General features: G+C 41.2%; 4 protein-coding genes across 16 annotated transcripts in view; 2 read left to right on the forward strand and 2 right to left on the reverse strand.

Moving 5' to 3' along the window:
• LOC108109050 (epidermal growth factor receptor) overlaps positions 1–1852 on the reverse strand; it is a 45479-nt gene extending 43627 nt beyond the window's left edge. Inside the window, exon 1 of the mRNA XM_017217365.1 lies at positions 1059–1852. Coding sequence (XP_017072854.1) covers positions 1059–1188 — 130 coding nt within the window. The 5' untranslated portion in view covers positions 1189–1852. The remainder of the gene's footprint in view (positions 1–1058) is intronic.
• Positions 1853–2685: 833 nt separating this feature from the next.
• LOC108108978 (serine protease grass) lies at positions 2686–3862 on the forward strand. Its single transcript, XM_017217234.2, has 4 exons — positions 2686–2948; positions 3015–3057; positions 3110–3261; positions 3318–3862. The coding sequence occupies exons 1-4, from the start codon at positions 2723–2725 to the stop codon at positions 3716–3718; spliced, it is 822 nt and encodes a 273-aa protein (XP_017072723.1). The 5' UTR covers positions 2686–2722; the 3' UTR covers positions 3719–3862.
• Positions 3863–3982: 120 nt separating this feature from the next.
• Positions 3983–8362, forward strand: LOC108109062. 2 transcript variants are annotated; one of them, XR_001772502.2, is made up of 5 exons: positions 3983–4332; positions 4390–4803; positions 4886–5302; positions 5359–6110; positions 8013–8362. XR_001772502.2 is itself a non-coding variant. In XM_017217395.2 (4 exons), exons 1-4 carry the CDS (start codon positions 4257–4259, stop codon positions 6021–6023), a joined length of 1572 nt encoding a protein of 523 aa, XP_017072884.1. In that variant the 5' UTR covers positions 3983–4256; the 3' UTR covers positions 6024–6122. The 2 variants fall into 2 exon arrangements, 1 of the variants encoding a protein (XP_017072884.1); XM_017217395.2 differs by lacking the exon at positions 8013–8362 and having other exon boundaries at positions 5359–6122.
• LOC108109059 (protein NDRG3) lies at positions 6036–21752 on the reverse strand. Of its 12 annotated transcripts, none has more exons than XM_017217383.2 (8): positions 21394–21752; positions 16028–16363; positions 13257–13352; positions 12330–12523; positions 12149–12269; positions 11477–12041; positions 11256–11340; positions 6036–7335 (listed from the first exon to the last, which is right to left on the reverse strand). In XM_017217383.2, exons 2-8 carry the CDS (start codon positions 16234–16236, stop codon positions 6908–6910), a joined length of 1698 nt encoding a protein of 565 aa, XP_017072872.1. In that variant the 5' UTR covers positions 16237–16363; positions 21394–21752; the 3' UTR covers positions 6036–6907. The 12 variants fall into 12 exon arrangements, with proteins under 12 accessions (XP_017072872.1, XP_017072873.1, XP_017072871.1 ...); XM_017217384.2 differs by having other exon boundaries at positions 13257–13340; positions 16028–16428; XM_017217382.2 differs by having other exon boundaries at positions 16028–16428.
• Positions 21753–21896: the final 144 nt, after the last annotated feature.

Here is a 21896-nt window from a genome sequence, read left to right on the forward strand (position 1 = left end):
TTTCATTTTTTGCAAGAAAGACGTAAAGAGCCAAACTGGTTTCTTCTGCAAGCTTACGAGACTCCACGACAGCAATAGAACTGAGCTGAAAATTTGAATAAACACCGCTGCATCGCCAAAAGTTGTTGTCCTTTTTAACGAGCCAATCCGACGTATCTGTATCTGTATCTGTACTTCATTCATATTTCGAGATGCTTAATGGGCTCTACCTGGTACCCACACACAGGTAACCAACAGGTAGGTAGAAAGGTCCATGGCTGTCTCTGTGTGTGTTTGCACTGCTCATGGGAAATCACTGCTCACGGGAAACCTGTTGTCTGTTGTTGTTGTTGCAGCCAGAGAACCCTATGACCAGAGAGGAAGAAAGAAGCGAGAAAGAAGCCTCTGCTGATTCTGAATCTGAACAGATGCACGATAAGCGGAGGGATCGAGAGATACACTTCCTCTCGGCAGCTCGACTCAGCGTCTTGCTGAATGAATCGAATCCCTTTTATCAATCTTTGTCTAGAGCCCCCTTTGTCCCGCACCCATGAATGATGCCTCAGAGGAGAGCACCTTGCCATTTCATCGGTATCTGCCGCTTTGCTATCAATGCAGATACAAACAAGAGTGTCTCATGCTGATACGTAGAAATAGGCCCGGTTATTGTTGTTTCACTGGAGGGAAATACAGTCCATCATCTGCCCTATATACATATCACTTCTGTGCGAATCTCCATTTTATTTTATCTTTAAAACAATCTTACTCTTTAAAGTATCTACTCTCCATGACTAGTTCTTAATCCTCCTTAGTACATTCCTTACTAACTTATGACACTATTAAAGTTCCAGTTATTTATTTTTCAATATTTTGTAAGAAATGCCTTTCAAAGTTAGGTAAAACTCAGATACATTTCTTGAATTACCATTTCTGTGACTTGAATTTCCACAACTTGCAATTTTCATGGGACTTTTTTCGTTAGCATTAAAATTCTTGAAAATAAATTTATGTTTACTCTACGTCTGCCTTTTGGCGGTTCGAGTTACAGAAGCTCGACTGTAAGGGGCAGAACAGCTTACCTTTCATATTGCCGTTATCCACATAGCCGGCATTGCTGACCGATGCGGTGGTGGTGGCCGCCAAGCAGAAGAGGACCAGCGCCGCCAACAAAGAGGAGACGATGCTCCTCCACGATATCCTCGTACTCATGGTGATAATCCCGATTCCGGAGCGATTTGCTTATTTTCACCAACTGTACAAACACGCGAATCGCAGCAGATTTGTTTGTTTGTTTACTTTGAAATGCTTTTAGACGGGGTGGTGCTGTGGGGTGGGGTTTGTGGGTGGTAATGGTGGTGCCTAGTCAAGCGTGGCCGACGCTCCGCCTTGCCCCATCTCAAAAAGCCAGACTTTGGCCGGCGCGTAATAACGAATTTTCTACTTCACTTTCTGACCCGCTATTGGAGTTTTTTTTGCTAACTTTTTCACTCGCGAAATGAGCGTGCAAAATGTAATGTGGCAAAAAACAAATACGCGAACGATCGCGCGGGGGCGTTTATAAAAAAGCTGGACCGAGTGCGAAACAAACTTGGCGATCACTTACACTCACTAATACACTCAGGCGCACACTGTTGGCCAAAAGCTTTGGCTTTGTTTTACAAGAAACACAATTGTGTTTCTCTTATAACTGCACTGGATTATTTATATTTTTATTATTTTATAGAACTATTCTAATTTGTTAAATTTTTATTTGAAATATTTTGCAATTGGTACTGATATTATTCCCGGCGACAACTGCCACAGCGATGTTTACGGTATCCAATGGTATTGCTGAATGAAAACTCGACACACGGGCAGCGCGATTTGAAAACTGTCTTACAGAGCGGCTTTTGCAGCATGCTTATATAGCCTTTTGCAGTAGCGTTAAAGAACCGCTTTTACCGCTCCCAACCGGTTCGCTCACTGTTAAATTTTCTCACAGAACTGTTAACTAACAGTAGACTGTGCAAGCCAATTGTATAGATTCTAGGTGAAATTATTAACAGCAGGATCACATCTCTAAATACTAAAACACGAAAAAAATATACCAAAACCAATTGGTGCAGAACATAGCTAGATGCTTAGCGGTGCTTAAAACCTACTTTTGATCCACATTTTAAATAACGGAGACTATCAACTCTCGTATGTATTTGAACTTTGATGATCGTAATCTCAGGTCAATCCGATTATGCGTATGTGCAACATATGGTAATTAAGCAGAGATATCACAAAATGTAACTTTGCAGAAAAGTGCGATTGGGAGAAAACGAGACACGGTAACCCGGGAAAGATTGCTCTTTGGGTGTTTGCATACCGCTCTTGCTTTGAGATGGATGTCGATATGAAAATGGCCCACAGAAACTATAGACTATAAGAATAACTAAAAAACGATATCAGATTTCAGAAATTTATTCTTTCTCTCATTGTATTTTGGCAACATATATGGTACATACGTAAACATAGCATACAATGATTCGTCTTTATGGAATTTAAGAGTTAAACTTTTTCGCTGAGATAACATTCCAATGGTGGATAAGGCCAATCGGGAAAAGCCGAAAGAAACTAATGGGAACATTTTCTGAAATAAAAAAAGCGGAAGCACTCATATATAGCGTATTTGTTTTAACGCCTGATCTCATTATCAGTGCCACCAAAAAATTTTGAGCCAGTATGAAATGCATATCGGTTCATTTCTCGAAACACCATGAATGGGACTAGTCGAATTTTAATAGCTCTAGTGGCATGCATTTTGGTTGCGACTGAAGATGCTTCGGGAAGACTGTTGGACAACAACTGTGCGACAATAGACCCAAACCCAATATATGTGAAAATCGATGGTGGTAAAGATGCCGACATCTTTTCTAATCCATGGATGGTTCGTGTAATGGTAAATTGCACAGCAATTTGTGGCGGCTCTCTTATCACATCTCGTAAGTATTTAAATTTTACTACCAATTTACTTCTAGTATAGTTTTAACGTCCGCTTTCAATTGCAGGATTTGTACTCACGGCAGGGCATTGCGTATCTACCTCTCATATGTAAGTTTAGAATGCATTATTTTGCCAGATTTTCCTCAGCTTTCCTTTGCAGGCAAGTGCGCTTGGGCGAATTTGACACGCGGTATCCATCAAAAGAACGGGCCTTTACTCTTGATGTTGATAAGAAAATTGTACACAGGAATTATAGAAAAAACTCGCATGATATAGGGCTGCTTCGATTGATTCAGACTGTCATGTTCTCAGGTAATTGTGTTCAAAAAGGAAACCCAACTCAGTCTAGCTAACCAGTTTTCATTTAGACTATATGAGACCGATCTGCATTCTGATCGATGAGCCAATTGGGCCCTATTCAATATTTAACGTCACCGGGTGGGGTAAAAACAGTAGAGGCGAAACCCCGGCTACGCTACAGATTGCCACCCTTTCCCAAACGGATCGTTACAAATGCATCCGAAAATTCCAGTTGGAGGATAACATGGACTGGATATGTGCTGGCAGTGAAACGAGTGATGCCTGTGAAGGCGACTCTGGAGGGCCGCTAAGCGCATTGCGCATTTATCAAGGACAACGAAAGATCTTTCAGTTCGGTGTGATCAGTGGTGGCTTAGGTACTTGCAATGGCTTGGGATTTTACGCTAATGTGGCATACTTCAACAACTGGATCGCTGGTGTTATCCAGAATTTTAAAGATTTCAAATAACATGATTCTACCCCAGCTGTACGAATCTGTGTTGCCTAGCAAATTCCATATTTCGTTGGTATTTCATGTTATTAAGAGCTTTTGTGCATTAATTTGTTTCTTAATAATAAAAATATTTTTTGCCAAATAGGGAATAAAATAGAATTCAACCCGCTTTGTATTTTAAATCCGAGATATGTTAAATTATGCCTTAATTGTGTTTTAGTATATTCTTGTCAGCCCTTGGTATTTTATTTCAGTCACGCTGCGGTCGCACTTGTTGAATATTGTTGAAAAAGTGCTGCTAAATTTTAAACAAGCAATAGTTTCCTTAGGGAAAGAATCGGAAAGCCTAATAAAAGAGAAAAATATTTCCCTTCTCAAAATTGTTTATTCAAACAATTGAGAATAATAAAAAGAGAAAAAATATAGAGGAAAATAAAGAATCCATCTTAAAATAGCCAGATTTCCCGCCACCGACGATTTTTGACGGGATAATCGCGGAATCGGCAGTCCTGAAACAAACTTATAAACAAAAATATTCTCGTCAAATTGTAAAATGAGTAAATACTCCATTTTCAATGGAAACGATGAAGATGAAAACGAAACGGAACAGAAATATGCACACATTATCAGTACGTAAATTTGTTGCCCTGTTGGGTTTCTTCTAAAATCCGTTTCTTTCCTGACAGATCAGGCGAGTACGAAAAACTTGGTGGCGGAAAACAATTCCGAAAAAGCCGGTCGCTGCAAGTGGACAGACGGTGAGGTAGAGTTCTTTTTGGGAATAATTCACCAACTGAAGCTGCAAGCTCCACTGAAAAGAGCGCCCAGCAGTGCAAAGGTCTTCAGGGTTATTTCCCGGGAAATGGGCAGACGCAATTGTCACAAGAGCCCGAAGCAATTAAAGATTAAGTACCAACAAATGAGACGGCAATATACAATGGCCAGAAATGGTGGCGAGCCCTTTGAGCATTTCGAAGCAGTTCACGAGTTGATGCAAGGAGACGAAGGCTCCGATCTGGATGGACAGGAACTAGAAAGTGACAGCGAAGGGGAAGCCGACGAGGATCAATCCGGTATGATCACGGAAACCGAAGGCGATGGTAGGTAGAGTCACAATTGATATTATCCATTGGTCACACTTAAGATAAGTTAAGCATAACTTTAACTGTCATTCTTTCTCAGATGCCTTGGATGCCTCTGGATCGTCGATTAACATCGTTAGTCGTTGCAGGTGGGCCGAAGGCGAGGTGGACATCCTCCTGGACCTGATTCACTCAATGGGCTTGCGTACAGCTTTGCTTCGAAAACGCAATGCAAAGGTCTTTAAGTTGCTGGCCAAAGAGATGGCTAAGCGGAATTGTCACAAGGGTGCGGACAAGCTGCGCATCAAGTTCCAGTTGCTGCGCCGGATGTACAACAAGGCTAAGAACGGCGCCGGGGATACGTTCGAGCACTTTGAGGCTATGCGACAGGTCCTGGACCCCACCGAAGAGGAGGCGGCTGCCGCAGAGGCTGAAGCGGAAGCCAATCTCAGTAGTGCCAGCGATAGTGACGATGACAGTGACGACGAGGATGGTGATGCTTCTCAAAAAGGCGGAGGTAATACTTACGGAATATTACTCTTTTTCCAATATAATCTTAATTCATTTACTCAGCACACTTTTGGACTGATGAAGAGGTGGATTCTTTTCTACTCATTATTCGGGACAATGGATTTTTTCGGGCCTTGGATGGTTCAAGGAAACGTAACTTTCAGACCCTGGCACATATTTCCAATATCCTAGCCAAGCAGGCCATCAAACGCACTCCCCACCAGCTGCGCAATAAACTGAGATTGCTCTTCAAGCGGCATCGAGAGGCCAAGGAACACGGCTTGGATAATGTAAGGATTCTACCCCGCCACTTTGAGCTCTTCAATGAGCTCATTCAGGCACCGCGGGAAAACCGAAAGAGCGTCATTCCAAGGCCTACCCGCCATAACAAACCATCCCTTGCCAAGACGCAAGGCAACATGAATGCTCCGCTGGAGAGTGACAGCGAAAACTCAAGCTCTACCTGTGATCTCTTAAAAGCGGCTGTCAACAGTGAGGACTACGAGGATGCAATGGACTTGGAGGCTGAACCAACACCAATTGAAGCACTCACAGCCATCATAGAAGGTCAAAAGCAACTATTGACTCAAATCAAAACCGCCAACGAAAACTTCCTGCGACAGCAACACGAGCAGCAGCAACAATTTCTGCTACAAGTCTCCGATATGATGCGCCGAGACCGAGAGGAGACCCTGCGCAGGATCAGTGAAATGCTTTCCCCGAAATAATCAAAAGCCAACTCAAGCTTCTAAAACTTTTATTGAATTGAATTCGAAGTTATTGCAAAAAGTTTTCATTATTTATATATATTATATGTATGTATTCTATATTCAATATCGTGTATGGTGTTTTTGTGAGAGTGTCTCGTGTCTAAGGTTGTTTACTTCATTCATTGTGAACATAATTTTGGTTGAAGTTACTCGCAATTCGCAATTGTCTACGATTTATCTAGGTTTTTGTATATGTATATACGTAATTTTGAGAGTTCTTTCATTGTTATTTGATATGCTACATTTTTTATAGTATTCGTTATTCTTGGGATTAAGTTAACAGTTGGATTTACTTGTAGGTTTTAACATTAAGCGGAAATGCTCGTAATCTTTGAGTTTCGTTTTTGTGTTGTCTGTATACACATATGTATATTTTGTATGTTCGTTTTACAACAACTAAGCAAGCTCGTCATAAAATATGTGTGGCATTTAAAAAAAAAACGGGGATAGAGATAACTAAAATACTGCTGCTGATCTGATACGATCGGGCTTGATATATATATATTATGTCTGTATGTTCGTTACGTTACGCTCAGGCACAAAGTGTAAATTACAAATATCTCTCCGCGTCTCGAAAACCATAGGGAAACACAATCAATCAACGGATTCTCATTTTGGTGGTTAATTATTGCATTCATTACCAGCGGTGTGTGAGTTGCTTGTATTATCAATTTATCAATATTATTATTCGTTTTTGAGTTTTGTGGCTTTGTGTCTCTTGGAGCACGGCTGAAAGCTTGGCTTGACTTGGCTGCTGCTGCTGCTTTATATTTCTCTGTGTGTGTGGTAACAACAATAACAAGGTGTCTTTTTTGGAGATTATGTGGCTCTGCAGTAACAATCTAAGAGCTGACCGGCTCGGGCAGTGGGTTCTCGGTGATGCGTATCTTGTTGCTCTGGGTGCCGTAATACAGGGTGCCCGATGTGTCCGTGGTCACGTAGGCACGGTTGCCATTTCCGGTTCCTGCTCCGGTGCCACTTCCATTTCCATTCTCCAGATCCAGATCCTCATCGTCGCCGCTGCGATTATCCGCGTTGTTATTGTCCCCCTGGCCAGCGATGCTGCCAGTGCAATTGATTGCCGTCTCACGGAGCCGATTGCCTACCCGAAGACTCAACTGCCTCTGGCGATCCCGCTCCCTTTCCCGCTCACGTTCACGCTCCTCCATCGCCTGCTGCTGCTGCTCCCGGAAGTTGGCGAAGAAGATGGAGGAGTAGGTGTGGTATTTAGTTCCACAGGGCGAACTCGCTGGCGTGGACAGCGGCGTTGCTGTGGCAGTTTTTTAAGTGGTTGTTGTTGTTTTGGGGGGAAGGTAGTAGTAGTTTGGCTTTTGTTATTTACGTTATGTTACTTGAGAACATGTAAGTTGTTGGTTCTTGTTCTTGATGGGTGTTTTTCTTTATACACTTTCTAAAAGGCTTGGCTGCTGTTTTTGAGATGTTCGAGTGTGGTGTCGGTGTGTTTTTTTGCCTTGTTGCGGTTGAAATAATTGAGGTAGTGAGGTTTTTGGACCTATCATATGGAAACTGTGTCTATCTACTTAATCAAGACAAAAAGATGTTGTTACTACCTCTCAGATTACTATTCAACTTATAACATAAGGATTCATTCATCCGAAATAATCATTGAAGTTCCTAAATCTAGCGACGTTACTTATACGCCATGTGATCTTTTGTTTTGCCTTGTTTGCCTTTCTTTGCTGTAAAGCCTTTAAGTTATATTATATACTTGCTAAAGCTCCTAAGACCATACTTTTTAAATAGAAATTATATATATAAATTATTTTAGCTCAACCCCATCACTACCATTATTTAAACCGCAACTGCAGGAGTTTCTGTGTCTGTATGGTGCTTATTGGCATGATTCAAGATGAAAGCGGCGACAATCTGCTGCTGCTGTTGTTGTTTCTATTATTATATAATTATTGTTGTTTGTTGTTGTTCTAGCTGATGGACGAGATGGAAGGGGAGGGAGGAAGCTGGGCTGAGATATCGCGATGATCGATGATGTCGGTGATCGCGATTCGATGGCAGCATGGCATGCGGATGTTGATGTGGCGCCACCTGTTGCTGGGATTTGATGTTGCTGCTGTGACGATGTGACGACGATGTTGCTGCTGTGAAAAGAGACATCGCGACTCCCACTGGCATACATATAACCCTATATATGCCATATATGTATTTATATCTGATATATCGAATAGAGTCTGCACGCTGACCGTACCGTTATAATTCGAAATTCACGTTGTTCGTTTATTTGGAATTCTCAAATATACAACAAAAGCTTACACTTTCAATTTTCGTTTCGTTTATCGTTTTTCTCGACTTGCGTATGGTTAGTGTATGTAATTTGTATATAATAGCGTTGTCATGTACTCGTATGTATATTTGTATAGTGTGTATAAACTTATTGCTTCCGTACACTTAAGCTGTGTTGTTGTGGGTGGTGAAAGCAGCCCAACTTTAAAGGCGTGAGGATAAAAAAAAGGGTGGCACAACGTAATATAAAGGTCAAGGTATGTAAAGTACATATAAGCAATGCATTTATTTATGTAGACAACAAACAAAATGGAAACTAAATCTGTTGCTGCTTTCCACTTATTAGCTTACGAACTAAAAATCGTATTAATTACAAAAGAATGATTAAACATAAACATAAAAGAGCAACAAAAGAAAAATGTCAAAGGAAATCACAGAAGAGGAGAAACCGAACCAAGATTTTTCTGCCCTTAAAAGCAAAGCTGTAAACCATTTTTTCGAGTGGTAATAGTTCATTCGATCATTTTTGTTTTGTTTTGTGGGTATCGGGTGATTATCCAATTGCTCTCTCTCACTTTGCCCCCTTTAAATTGTGGGGAGCTCTGACGCTGCCGCTGCTGCTTCTGCTGCTGCTGCCGCCGCCACTGCCGTTGCTCTCTCTTTCTCTCGATTTCACTCTCCCTCCGCTCACTGCACACTGAGCTCAATTTGCGTTGAACTGCTCCGACTGGCCATTGAGATTTTGCGCGCCAACTTTTGCAGTGTGCCAACAGCTTTTGGAGGTTTTCAAAATGGTTTTCAATTGTTTGTGGTTGTTGTGGTAATAGTTTACGTTTTCGTTGTTGTTGTTCATGTTGATGATGTTGTATAGTTTGTTTTCAATTTGCGTGTAAATAAATAAAACAAATGAAAGGTCAAATAAATTAAAGAGTCATTCTAAACAAAAGGCGTGTGCGAGAGTGTGTTTGTTTTGTGGAGGAGAAATCAAAGAGCGTTAGAAAAGCGAAAGCGCATCAATTGCCCAGCTACCGAGGTTGCACTGTACTCTGAAGCAAATCTACTTTTAAGCAGGTAAGCTAATTGCACTATTCAACTTATTGAATCTTAAGGTGTTAAAGGTTAAAACATTTTGTAGAAGTATTTTTAATACATTTTAAAAATAAATATTAAACAACAAATTGCCAAATACACTCTAGAAGTAGTAAATATATAAACAGTAGGATATGAAAAAATTAATGAAAATCGAAGAAACTAAAACTAAATTTTTATAGCATACTTATAAGCAGCATCCAAAAAACCCGTTGTAACACCTTAAAAAACCAAAACTAACCCCACAAGCTGTGTATGTGTGTGTGTGTGTCTATAATTTTAAGCTCTACTTTGCCTATATATTTGTATATACGAATGTTAATTTGAATTATTGTATTAATTAATTAGCTAAATGCATTCCAACTAGATTTCGGGTTTTGTTTTTTGTAATTTTTGTTGGGTATTTTACTGCTGCTGGGTGCTGCGGGTGGCAGATCATCCTACTGAGGTTTCTCGGACACTACGATACCAGGTGCGATTATGTGTGTGTACAAATATACATACATACCATAACACGATTATTGTATTTAGTTGTTTTTTTTTTCGAAATTATATAGAACGCGCAGTTGCATTAGGTAAGTTGTTATTTTGATTTGTTGATTTTGATTTTGATTGGAGGGAGATTAGAAAACCAATTTCGAAACGAAAAGAAAATCAGGATTAGAAGAGAATTGAATAGAGAACGGAGGAGTCGTAGGTGAATGCAGCAGAGACCGAGTCGATGGATGGGATTGCATTGGCCATGGAATCGAATGGAGGTCGCGTGTGCAAGGTCATGGAATTATGGAGGTGCGGGATTTGAGATTTTCGATCGATTGAAGTTGCAATTTCGTGTGGAAGATTTTGTTTGTATATATATTTTTTTTTCATTTGGATTCGTGTTGCGTGTTGTTCGGTTGTTTTTCGTATAATTTTTGTTTTAGCATTTTTTTTTTTTCATTTTTTGTTTGTATGTTGGTTTAGCAAAAACAAGCAGTTTTGGAGAAAGGAAAAAGAAATGAAAAACAAAGTAATGAACATCTTGAAATATCTTTTCTTGTTTTGTTGCTGTCGTGGATGCAAAAATCGTCTGTATTCTTTGGGGTAGGACCCCTAACTATAGTATATATCTATACAGGGGAAAAGTTGGGTGGGTTGAAAGGTTGGGTAAGGCAAGTATGTGTGTAGAAAGTAAACGCTTGATTTTCAACAACTTTTCGATTTTTATTTTGAAATACTTTGTTTGCGTACAAATACTTTGGTTTATAATCAACATAAATACGAACGAGTTTCAATGTCAATTTGGTTTGTTTCTTTTTTGTATAGTTTACCAATTTATAAATATAAAATTTTGAACAATCATTTTTGGTTTCGTTTCATTGCATCTCAAAAAGCTTTTGATTCTCAAAGATTCTCGTTTTAGGCTAAGATCAGGTTGGGGGTCAGGACCGTTTGTGTATTCTGCGTGTGCGTGTGTGTCTCTAAGGACAAAATCAGGGGCTACACTAGGAGCTTCTCCTGAGGGAAAACTGAACTGAACTGAACTGAACTGAATCTATAGAGGGGGAATCTTGCTCCGAACACGGAAGGGACTTCTAGATGAAGCTGCTCGACCGCGTGCAGTCCCAGTCGCCGGGTCTGAAGTACTTGGCTAAGACAGTTAGGTGGTTAAGTAGTAGTTTTGGTAGTTGCGGGTTAATAGATAGGGGGATTAGATAGAGTGGGTACAGTAGATTGTTGAGATTGTAGCAGAGATTGCTGAGGTTGTTCAGTTGTTGTAGCATTTGATGTTGCTGTTGTTCTAGTTGTTCTGGTTGTTGTGGTGGTTTTTGGTGGTGGTGTGTGCGGTGTTCTAACACTTACCGTAGCCCTCGCCCTGCAAGAAGAGCCGGAAGGCCTCGGCCAGCTTGGCCGGCTGCTCCTCCAGCACCAAAGCGCAATCGGAAATCTGCCAATCAAAGCAAACGCATTAGGATCAATGGGAAATCAATAGGAGTTCATACGCCTGCGGTCAGAACAATTGGACATGAAAGAAAGTCCCTCGCTCTAACCACATATGTATGAGACTCGAAATCATTAAGAACCTTCATCCACGATGAGTTTGTTGGGTCCAGGCGTCCGTTAAAGGTCACCGTATCGTCTACATGTGGCGACAGCGAACCCGTAATATTGATCACCGGCATCTTCAGCGTGGTGGCCGCCGTCTCGGTGCCGGGAGTTCCTGGCGGAGTGCGCGCCAGGTGCAGGTCGTTGCGATGGATGTACGCGTTGATCAGCATGGCTAGATTGGTCGGATTCACGCCTCGCTCAAAGTGCTGCTTGTACATCTGCACCAGGTCGTGGTTGCGCTCCTCCGGATTGCGCCCGAAATGGTGCCACATCAGGTAATCAATCACGCCCTGTGTCATGCCCTTGGTGCGTAAGAAGCGGGCATTGAAGCTCTGGTAACCCCACTCGATCCAGCCCGACTGCGTGGAGACACAGTTGATCAGGCACAGGGCGCCCACCTTGTCCGGATGGGCGTGGGCGAAACGTGCCAAGATATTCGCCCCAGCTCCAACGCCGAAACCAATCACCGACTTCAGACCAAAGTGGGAGAGCACGAAGAGTAGCTGAGCGGCCAGGTCATCCATGGTCGGATACACGTAGCTGTGGGTGAGGAGTAGAATTGTTTGAGATTCCTTGTAAAAACTTAACTAATTAAAGCAGAACTTATAAGGTAACATTTTACACTTTAAACACAAATGATAGCTTACTCCTCTGGCAAAGTTGGGGCACCCTCCTCCTGGCCGGGAGCAGTCACATGGTAAACACAGAAGTTCTCCAGCAAACCGCGCATCACTGGAAAGTTGAAGAAACCAGCAAAGCTGGTGGCATCTAAAGGGGATAGATCATTTGATTAAGATATATCTTTGACTAGAATATTGAACCACTCACAGTTCAGGCCCAAATCGTGGTAGGTGACGATGGCCGGCTTGGCCGTGTCGCCCTGTATGGCCACGTGGACATCGCCCTTGTCTGTGGGCACACGCCGCTGTTCGCAGGCCTCCAGGATGGAGCCGCGGGCATTGGGGAATTGCAGCTGCACGGAGCGCAGTTCGATGTCATCCATGGGATCAACGGGCATGGTGCTGTTGGGATTGACAAGAAAAGTAAGTTAGTAAACTGCGGATCCCTGCAACCTGGTACAACATCTTGTTTAGTGGGATTTTTTGGCGGCGGCGGCGGCGGCAGCAACAGCAGCAGCAAGGCTAGCTGTTCATTGACTGGCATCCTGTGAGTTTTTGTGTCTGTGTGAGTCGGGAGGATATGCATCCTGGTTACGGATCTCATCTAGAGGCTAAGAGGCTAAGAGGCTACTTGATCGGTGGGAATATTCAGGCATGAGTTGATCTCGCCGCTCTCCTCTACCTCTACTCTATAGCTAAGGTTTGTATGTATGCAAAACTCAAACAAATCAAGACGAAAAGTATCGGTTAATCAACATTCGGAGAGGCAGAACAATTTGGGATGCTGTTACGGGGTTTAGTTGTAAAACTCAAGTCTAGGCAAGTACTTACAGGCTAATGGTTGTAATCTTAACAATACTAGTACTCGTAAATCAAACGCTATGTGAAAAGTTAATGAATAAAGATAACGCAAGATAAAACGAAACGAAAAACTCCAAACGTGTGTGTTGTTGTGAGAGTGTTCTTGGGTGTTTTTATATTATTATTTTTGATTTTTTCAACTGAGTGGCGTTTTTGTGTTGTCGTGTGTGGCATATATATCTTACATATTCGGAGGGGTCTGGGGTTCTTGGGGGGCCTAATTACACTGATCCCTGAGAGGTTTTTGTTTACTTTGTTTTTGGTTTTTGCTTACCCCAGCAGGTGTGCCTCCTCGGCAGTGTGTGTTGGAGCTGACGGCATCTTGGTGGTCAGTGTCTTACCGGATTTGTCGCGGTCTCTGAAAGAGATTCTATGAGCATGCAAGCAAAGAATAACCAAAGGAACACAAAAATCGAGGCAAGTTTCTGGCAGACTCTGTTCCAAATCGGCTAAAAACTTTCACCGTATACGAGTATGTAGTTGTTTTTCTTTCTTAATTTTTATGTGGAATTTGAGATCTTAAGAGTATATTCACAGGTCGTGGGTGGGCTTAAAGAGACAGGCGACAGCGAAACAGGCACAGAGAGCAGGAGAAGAAAGAGCAGAGGAGGAGCAAATTTTGTTAGGCTAGATGAATGAAGCGGGGGAATTCTCGCCAAGGTCTCGTGTGCTCCTTACGTAAAACGTAAGCGAATGAGTCACGCAATGTCATTCGGGGGGTAAATGTCGATGGATGTAAGCGATGTATGAAAATGGCAAGCGACAAACAAGTGGCGCCAGGAAAATGCGACCAGCTGGCATACTAATTTGACTTTCGTTTCCCTTTTCGCCTCCTCTAAAAAGAGCAGAAGCAGCAGCAGCAGCGGCACCAGCTCCAGCACCGTAAAACAGGAAAAGCGTGGAAACGGGGCGGAAAACTTTTGTTTACCTTCTCGCTCTTCTTGGGATAACAAAAAACTTTTACTGCTGGGACCGAACTCAATTAGTTAATGCTGAAGGTGTGGGGGCGAAACTCAGGTGAGGGATGAGAGTTCATTATCCTCGAATGGCTAAGCCAACATATAGAGGGTCATGGCTCTTTTCATTATCACCTTTAATTGGTTACGTGATTGAGCCAGTAAGCATCCCGCGGGGAGTAATTGCATAAGCAGAACTTATGGAAGAAGAAAATGGTTGGGTAGAGGGAGAACTATTATTTTATGAATTTATAAAAGGAAATTATTTCATTTACAAGACAGAACTCTTTCGGTAATATCCCATCAAGTGACATATTTTGGAACTTTTAAATAGTTAACCTTGTTTCCCATTCTAAACTATAAGTCAAGTACTATTTTAGCGGACTAATTACAGACCTCAGCCATGCATATCCTTGTGAATCCATTATTAATCCCGGGAATCAATTACTGGAATAGCACGCACTACACCCCCGTGGGAGGGAATAATAGAAATTGAAATGGGAAGCCACTGAGGGATTTGTGGTAATCAGCTGTTTGCATAAGCTATCTTTGCTTTCCTTTTTTCTTTCAATTCACTTTGAATCTCAAGCAATAACAGACCGCCCAGCTTAAACCGGTACGTCAACCAACCGGTTAGAACCGCCCGATATCGGTTAACTCCAGGCCAGGGCCCAAGTGCAATGCACTGGCTGAAGGAATGTAAACAGAGCGAGCGATCTGGAGGAGTCAGAAGAATATATATACTCCTATATATTCTTTATTTTTATGGGCTATATTAATTGGACTAAATCACTGGACGAGTAGCACTTACAAAACGATGTCAGTGGCTGCGGAAATACTAATTAAAGCCACTTGAGATCGTAAATAATCGTGAATTCTACGGCGAGTATGAATAATTTCAAGAGTGACCGCAAATAGAACGAATGTGGGTCGCAGCCGGCGACCAACTAAACCAAACTAAGCGGCTCGAGAACCGAGAGTTCAGTTTATTTTCTGAGCTCTGTTTGCTGTGCTCTCGGGATTGTTGTATTGACAAAACTGCTAAAACTGCAAACTGCAGACTGCAACCTGCAGTTTGACCTTGAGCCATGGCTAACCAGAAAAGAAGTTAAATTTCCGACAATCTTCTTTCGGGGTCTAAACTACTTTGAAATGCTCTACTTTACGAGTTCAATTTATGGATGTTATAAACTATTTAATCTTAAGAGATTCTCGTAGCCATGAAGCTGTGTCTATGTTTCGTTTGATGCTGATTATGATGATGATGTAACGCGAAATGAGGGCAATGCGAAAAGCTTTAAATATACATCAAATATACACAATTAGTTCCTCCTTGTGGTGGCCAAATCAAAACAAATGCAAAGTGCCTTAGAAAGTCAAGAGAAATGTAACTTAAACAGAAGCTCACAACAATCGCAACAACCACAAACAATCAAAAGCAAGAAAAGCAAAAGGAAAAACGTACATTTCGGGTAGACATGCAATCGTAATTAAGCTTCGGGGGTTATGGGAAGTCAGGTGGCAAAGGTAAAAGGGAGCTTTGATGTTCGGTGTTTAAGTGAGCCTACACAGAGAAAATGAAGTTATTACAATTTCTTGCCTAATTAAGTCACAGAAGGAAAGTACATTCTAAGAATGTTACGAAATGTTTCAAAATTTACCCTTTATTACCTTTACTGATCTTAGGTTTTTGCAGTTTCATTATAGGTTTTATATTTATTAAATTTTTAATATATTTACTTAAATAATTGTGTATAAAATACAAATCTGTTCTTATTAGTGTTGAGTTACAAATATATTTTAATATAGCAAACCCTTTCTAGCCCACTAAAACATCGAAACTATAAGTTCTTTCAACCCCTCTAGTCTGCTAAAACCTCTTCTTTTTCTCTGTGTAGAAGAGAGTGGGTCTGTTGGGTGGTGGTTCAGTGGTCGAGTGCGAAAGTGGGTGTTTTGTGGACGTGCTTAAATAGGAGCGATGGATCCAGGACGGAGTGGTGATTAAAAGTGATTGGCGGAGAGAGCTCACCGTAGCGTCGCCCGAAGGAAGAAGGCGGCTGGGTGGCTTACACCGGATGGGTGGACTTACCTGGAGCCGCCAACGATGACCGGCAGGCGCTCCGAGCGGAGCAGCTCCTCGCTGTCGGTGGGCGAGGACTTGATGGCATGGCCAATGGCCCGTTTCATGCTCTCGAAGACGGAGGGCGGGGCACTGGGCTCTGTGGTCGACTGATAGATGGCGCCGCCATTGCCATTGACGGCCGGCAGCGATACATAGCCGCCCTCTGACTGTGGCATGCTTTTTTCCTAGTCTCTTATTTTATTTATCGGCTATTTGTTGCGGCTTTACTTGAATTTCGAATTTGGGTACTTAGCCTGCTTAGCTTTGCTTTTTTCTGATAGAAACAACTGAATTTTCTTTCCACTGTGCATGCAAGTGTCGGTGTGTGGTGGGTGCGTGTTTTTTGTCGATTTTTGTATAAAACAATGCTTTTGATTCATCAGCGTCGAGGTGTGTAATGTTATAGCCGGCAGACAGACAGACAAATACAAAGGGCAATTCGTTGATATTCATATTTATATATTTTTTTTTGTTTTTGTTTTGGTTTTGGCAGCAGCAGCGCAGCGCAGCAGCAGCGGCATCACAACGTCACAAAACATAAATCATATAAAAATAAAGAAGAAGAAGTGTACACAAAATTATAATAACAAAAGCAAAAATAATGACGATGAAATTGAGTCACACGAAAACCAGATTTGCGGGCTGGTCACAGCATCAAATGATTGACATGGTTAAAAAGCAGCAAGCCACTACAGTGAGGCATCGCTATGTGAAGAAGCTAGCACCGAAATGTAGTTAGTTAAAGCTTTAAGTCATACGATAAAGCCATCAATTTGATTGAATACATTAAATTAATATATATTTTATAGCCAAAACCAAAGAAAAAGATGTCCATTCACCATATTTTTTTACTAAATAAAACCTTCATGACAATCAGTTAAGTTAGCTAACTTTGAATATTTAAGGATTTTCGTTAATCACACTTCAGAGCTTAAAGATCCCCCGAAATTCAAGAACTCAACCCTCTTTTGCCATCATTATCCAAGTGCCACTGCTTGGGGGAACACTGAGCTCGGGCGTCAATGCTCGTACTTGAAACAAAATATGCAGGCCAAGCCGCAAGGATGAGGGTTGGGGAAGTGGGATTGTGGCACAGAGAGGGACTGCAGCAACCCCTCTCCTACTACCCCTCTTTTGCCACCCAATCTAGCACATATGCATTACATTAACCCAGTTTGGGCCAAGGGTTGAGGCCTGCTCTCCACGTGCCCTGGCTTAAAGCCAAAGTGGAACAGAGGAATGAAAATTTCACACATGCCCCCGGGAGGCCAAACTATGGTTTTTTGTTCATGTTCTATTTGGTTGTCTTTTTTTTCGGAGCTGATTAAGTGCGTCATGCGGTTCAAATTTATCAACTAATAATCACTGGACAGCAACAAAGCAAATGCAAACGCTTCACCCACTCCAAAGCTATGACGCAGCCCCCAGATACAGATAAATATATACTATATATATATATAGTCGACAAAGTGTAACTGTATAAATTCAAACAACAAACAAAACAAAACTCGTTATGGCTACTATTTTTTGCGTCTTAGGTTTTAGAACCCAGTCAAGCTAAGCAATTTGAATTCATTTCCAGGCTGGGACCACAGTGCGTATGATGAATGAGGCACCAGAGAAAACATACAGAACGGAAAAGAAAATGTATATAAAACTGGGGATTTCAGGGCGGAGCATGAGTTATTTTAGAGTTTTATTATTCAGAGGGCAACGACTTAAGTATTTTATTGCTCATTTAGCTGCAATGTAATCTGCATATTTTGGCCATTCAAAACGAAACTTTTGACATCAAATCACGATGTGAGCTCAAGGGGGAAGGTAAGAGTCATGACTTGATAATTGTGCGTTGCAATGCCGATGCTTTCCTGCTATCTTATCTTGTTATCTGAGACTCAACCAAGGTTCTTGACTCGCTGACTTCTTAAGAAATATCTCAGTTCTCTCCATTATCTTCTTATATGAAGATAAGTAACTCAAATACTAACTTACTTTATTCATTGCTTACTTAATATCTCCAACATTATCTTCACTTCATATAGATCAAGTCAACGATTGATTTCAGCTGATCAAATAATGTCAAAGAAAGACTAGTTAATTTTAAACCTCATACTTTTTAAACTTTTACTACCCAAATTTAAACTTTTGTTCTAATTAGTTCAAATTATTATTTATTTCTTCAGTTCATAAACCCAAAATATAGTGCTTTCGCGTTCGAATGACACTGCATTTAAAGTTCCTACGTCCATTGGCATTCTGAAATTCCTTCGCCCAGAAAAAGCTGTTAGTCGAGCTCAACTTTGACCTTTTGCAGGGCGATTTATGGGCGCTGATAAAGTTGTGCTTGCACTTTTCACCTCGGCCACACGAAATGATATAATGGAACTAGCGCCATATTCATATATATTTGTATATATGTAGGTGGAATTACTATAGACTATAGAGTATTGGTGGCAAGCGATTTATCAGCGGCATCTGGGGCACTTCAATTCCAATAATTGCAGACCAGCGTGTGCCATTTATGGCGAATTATTCATAATTACGATTGCACGTGAGGAAGAGCGAGCTGGAGGTGCGAGGAACTTGGAGCCATTGAAATTAGCAACTGGCTAGAGGGAGACAGCGACAGAGAATGACGTGCCTTGGCTTTCTCCCACTTGTTTTTCGATTTTCCGGCCTGCGCCAAAGCCAAAGGAGCACACGGAATATCGACAATTTGGCAGGTAGCCCACGGCAACCGTTGGCAGGTCAACGGGCAACAACAAACCGGACTTGAGACAACATTCTGTACTCAATCTGCTCAAAAGTGTGATTGGTTGAGAGAGTCGATGGTACTTTGGGTTTTCAGATTTTTCCAAAGCCTAAATTATTCAGAATTTATTACGGTGACCAGGTAAAAACTTCCCTCGACTATTCTTACAATTATTACAGAAACTTTCATTATTAAAAGTGATTCCTCTTTAACTGAGAATAATGTTTATAAACATGGTGATATTCCTGAAGTTGTCTGAAACGTAATACCTTTTTGTTGATACCAGTATCTTCGCCGTAATGCTATAGATATTTGTAATCAAGGCTTACATATACCTTTAAAAGAACCTGACAACAAGTTCGTTTCTCCCCTAAAAATACTTTCTTAACTATTGTATTGACTGCAATTTGTCCGAGCCTTTCAAGGATATCGCCTCCGGTAGAGACAAATTTGCAAAACAGAAATTATTCAAATGTTCTTTTGGGGGGCAAGATACCTGATGGGGCACGGGGCAAGGGGCAAGCGGAAGGGGGCAAGGGTTATGGGGCAGCGACAGCGGCAGCAAATCACATAAAGGAAATGTCACGCTATGTCAGGCCGCAGGCCAACAAATACAAAAAATACAGCAGAAACGAACAAAATCACACGTTCCACGTCAGAATGTTGTTGCAGGATATGGTAGGGATATCTGTTCGGTGTGGGGGCGTGGCAAGGCGATGGGTGTTGGGCGGTGCAGGTTGCCCCACTGTTACGTGTTTGCAATCGATTTGAAAGTTACATAAAAACAGAGCCACAGACCAAGGGCAAAAACGGGAAAAAGGTGGCAAGAGAGTTGGTAAACACCTGAGTGGCCAACAGCAAAAGCAACAGCAACAACAGCAACAGCAACAAGGCGCCAAAAGCAATTTGTGCGACGAACTTTTCATTGTGTTTGCTTTTTGGGTAAACTGACCTACGCATTAAATATGCAGGAAAGTTAAACATCAGATATAGATATATACTATATAGAAGGAGCAGACTAAGCAAAATGCTGCCAATGGCGATGGCGCCGACAGGTTACAGTAGAGCCATCAAAGTAGATTCCCCACCCATTCATTTCCACACCCAAAAGCCGCCAAGAGCAATAAAATTTCACAAAACAGCAAATAACAAATGTCTGCAGGAACAGTAAGCACTGTCAATAGGGAAACCAATTAGAACCGCTGTAAGGGACAACAGTTAAGCCGGGTCTTAATGAACGAACCATTATTCTTTTGCCTTGCCTTTTAGTGCAGGTTAGAAAAATGATCAATTAAGAGAAAGTATTATTTTAGGGCTATAAAAGCAAATTGGAATATTAAACCTTCTATGTATGTCAAGTTAGAATAATGATCTAATGAAAAGGACTTAATAACCATAAATTTTTGACTAAATCCATAGTTTTTTTTTAACTTTTTGTTTCTCTCTAACAAAACTTGGACACTATTTTTATTATGAATTCTACAAATATGAATCAGAAACGTATAACAAATGTATTTTCTGATTACAATGTTGAGAGTAATTTTAACTCTTTCATATCTTAATAACTTAAAGTTGGTTGTTTGGGAGATTTAAAAAGATTTTAACTAAAGTTCTATAATAGTTTTGAATTATTAAGAAATGTTTCTCTAAAGTTAATAAATGATTGAGTTCCTAGCTGATATTTCAATATACTTCGTTCTTAATTTATTATAGAAAAATCTTCTGAGCTAAGAATACATCTACATATATAAGGATTAATGACTTCTTAAGATTTCTCTTCCAAAAATGCCTACTACGATTAGGTAAGGTAGAATTTTCCATAGATTTTTAGAAACTTTCCGAAGTTCCTTGGCAAAGGCTTTACTGTGGCAGCTGCTGAAATGATTGCGGCGAAGTTTTCTGGAGGTCGTTTAGAGTGGAAAAGCGCCAGCTCCGAGAGAGTGAGAGAGAAAGAGTGGGAGGGAGAGGGAGCTGGCTGGCATTACATTACGTCAGAGCCAGAAGCCATTTGGGGCTTGTCAAAATTAGCAGCCAGGAGAAGCGAGGAAAACCCAACGAAACCAAAGCCAAAACACACAAGAAAAAAGAATAACGAATAAAACCGAACATAATAAATGGATGAATTAGTAGAGATATGGCAAGCAACAAGAACAACAACAACATGCATACAACAACTAACTGTTAACTAAGTAAAAGAAGAAGAGTGCGCAAAATATATAATGGTGCTAATTGGAAAACATATACTGGGATGCAAATGAAAAGTTTTAGATGAGGCAGTGTGTTTTCTTGTCTTTTTTAATGAGGGCGAGCGCAGAGAGAGAGAGAGGATAAGATAGACATAGAGAGAGAGAGGGGGAGAAGTAGTAGAGAATTGCAACAAAACAAATGCAAGTGAGTCAAACGGTAGAGGGGAGGGAATTAGAACTGGTAAAGTTATGATCCCTGCCCCTCTCTTTCGCACCTTTTCAATTGTCATTTGTTTTGTTGTCTGCTTTGCACTTGTGTATGTGTTAATTGTGCCCGCTGTGGGTGTGTGTGTAGGTGCAAAAGAGTGTGTGTCAGGTTGGATGTAAAAACTCACCTGACGCTTTCCGTTCTTTTTCTTCTTCGTCTGCGGGTCTCAAAAAAGAGAGATAAAAACTACTATCGTTTTTTTAACTGCACCGTCTATGAAAAAATCAATATTCGGTCTTGGCCAACTTTTTTCTTCAGCTTTTCTTTTACAACTTGTGTAATTTGTGTGCTCGTTCTATTTCGCTCACTTATTCTCTCGCTCTCGCGCGCACGCACACACACACACACGCCCGCTGTTCGCGATTGCCAGTTATTTTCGGGATCAATTTCTTGTAATTTCTCCAGCTGCTTTCAAGTTTTAATCTCGGTCTCGATGCAGCGCAAAGTAACCGAGCGCCAGTATGACCGGAGCGAATGCGGAATAAAATTCTATTGGTAAGACCGCTTACGAACACTAAATATACTGCTCAAATGTAAAAATACCATAGGTGCATCTTATGAACTTAGGTTGTTAAAAACGAGAAATTTTTGTGTTTGAAATTATATTTAATTGATAAAAAACGTAAGCGT

Source organism: Drosophila eugracilis, unplaced genomic scaffold (assembly GCF_018153835.1).
Source record: "Drosophila eugracilis isolate 14026-0451.02 unplaced genomic scaffold, ASM1815383v1 contig_1765, whole genome shotgun sequence".
NCBI classification, from domain to species: Eukaryota; Metazoa; Arthropoda; class Insecta; order Diptera; family Drosophilidae; genus Drosophila; species Drosophila eugracilis.

Excerpts from the sequence above, each read along its gene's own strand:
- LOC108108978 (XM_017217234.2), top strand. The coding sequence starts at position 2,723 with ATGAATGGGACTAGTCGAATTTTAATAGCTCTAGTGGCATGCATTTTG. Across the intron at positions 2,949-3,014 it reads CGGCTCTCTTATCACATCTC|GATTTGTACTCACGGCAGGG; the intron begins GTAAGTATTTAA and ends TTTCAATTGCAG. Across the intron at positions 3,262-3,317 it reads TCAGACTGTCATGTTCTCAG|ACTATATGAGACCGATCTGC; the intron begins GTAATTGTGTTC and ends GTTTTCATTTAG.
- LOC108109062 (XM_017217395.2), top strand. The coding sequence starts at position 4,257 with ATGAGTAAATACTCCATTTTCAATGGAAACGATGAAGATGAAAACGAA. Across the intron at positions 4,333-4,389 it reads GAAATATGCACACATTATCA|ATCAGGCGAGTACGAAAAAC; the intron begins GTACGTAAATTT and ends CTTTCCTGACAG. Across the intron at positions 5,303-5,358 it reads TGCTTCTCAAAAAGGCGGAG|CACACTTTTGGACTGATGAA; the intron begins GTAATACTTACG and ends TCATTTACTCAG.
- LOC108109059 (XM_017217383.2), bottom strand. The coding sequence starts at position 16,236 with ATGCCACAGTCAGAGGGCGGCTATGTATCGCTGCCGGCCGTCAATGGC. Across the intron at positions 13,353-16,027 it reads GTCATCGTTGGCGGCTCCAG|AATCTCTTTCAGAGACCGCG; the intron begins GTAAGTCCACCC and ends GCATGCTCATAG. Across the intron at positions 12,270-12,329 it reads CCACGATTTGGGCCTGAACT|ATGCCACCAGCTTTGCTGGT; the intron begins GTGAGTGGTTCA and ends TATCCCCTTTAG.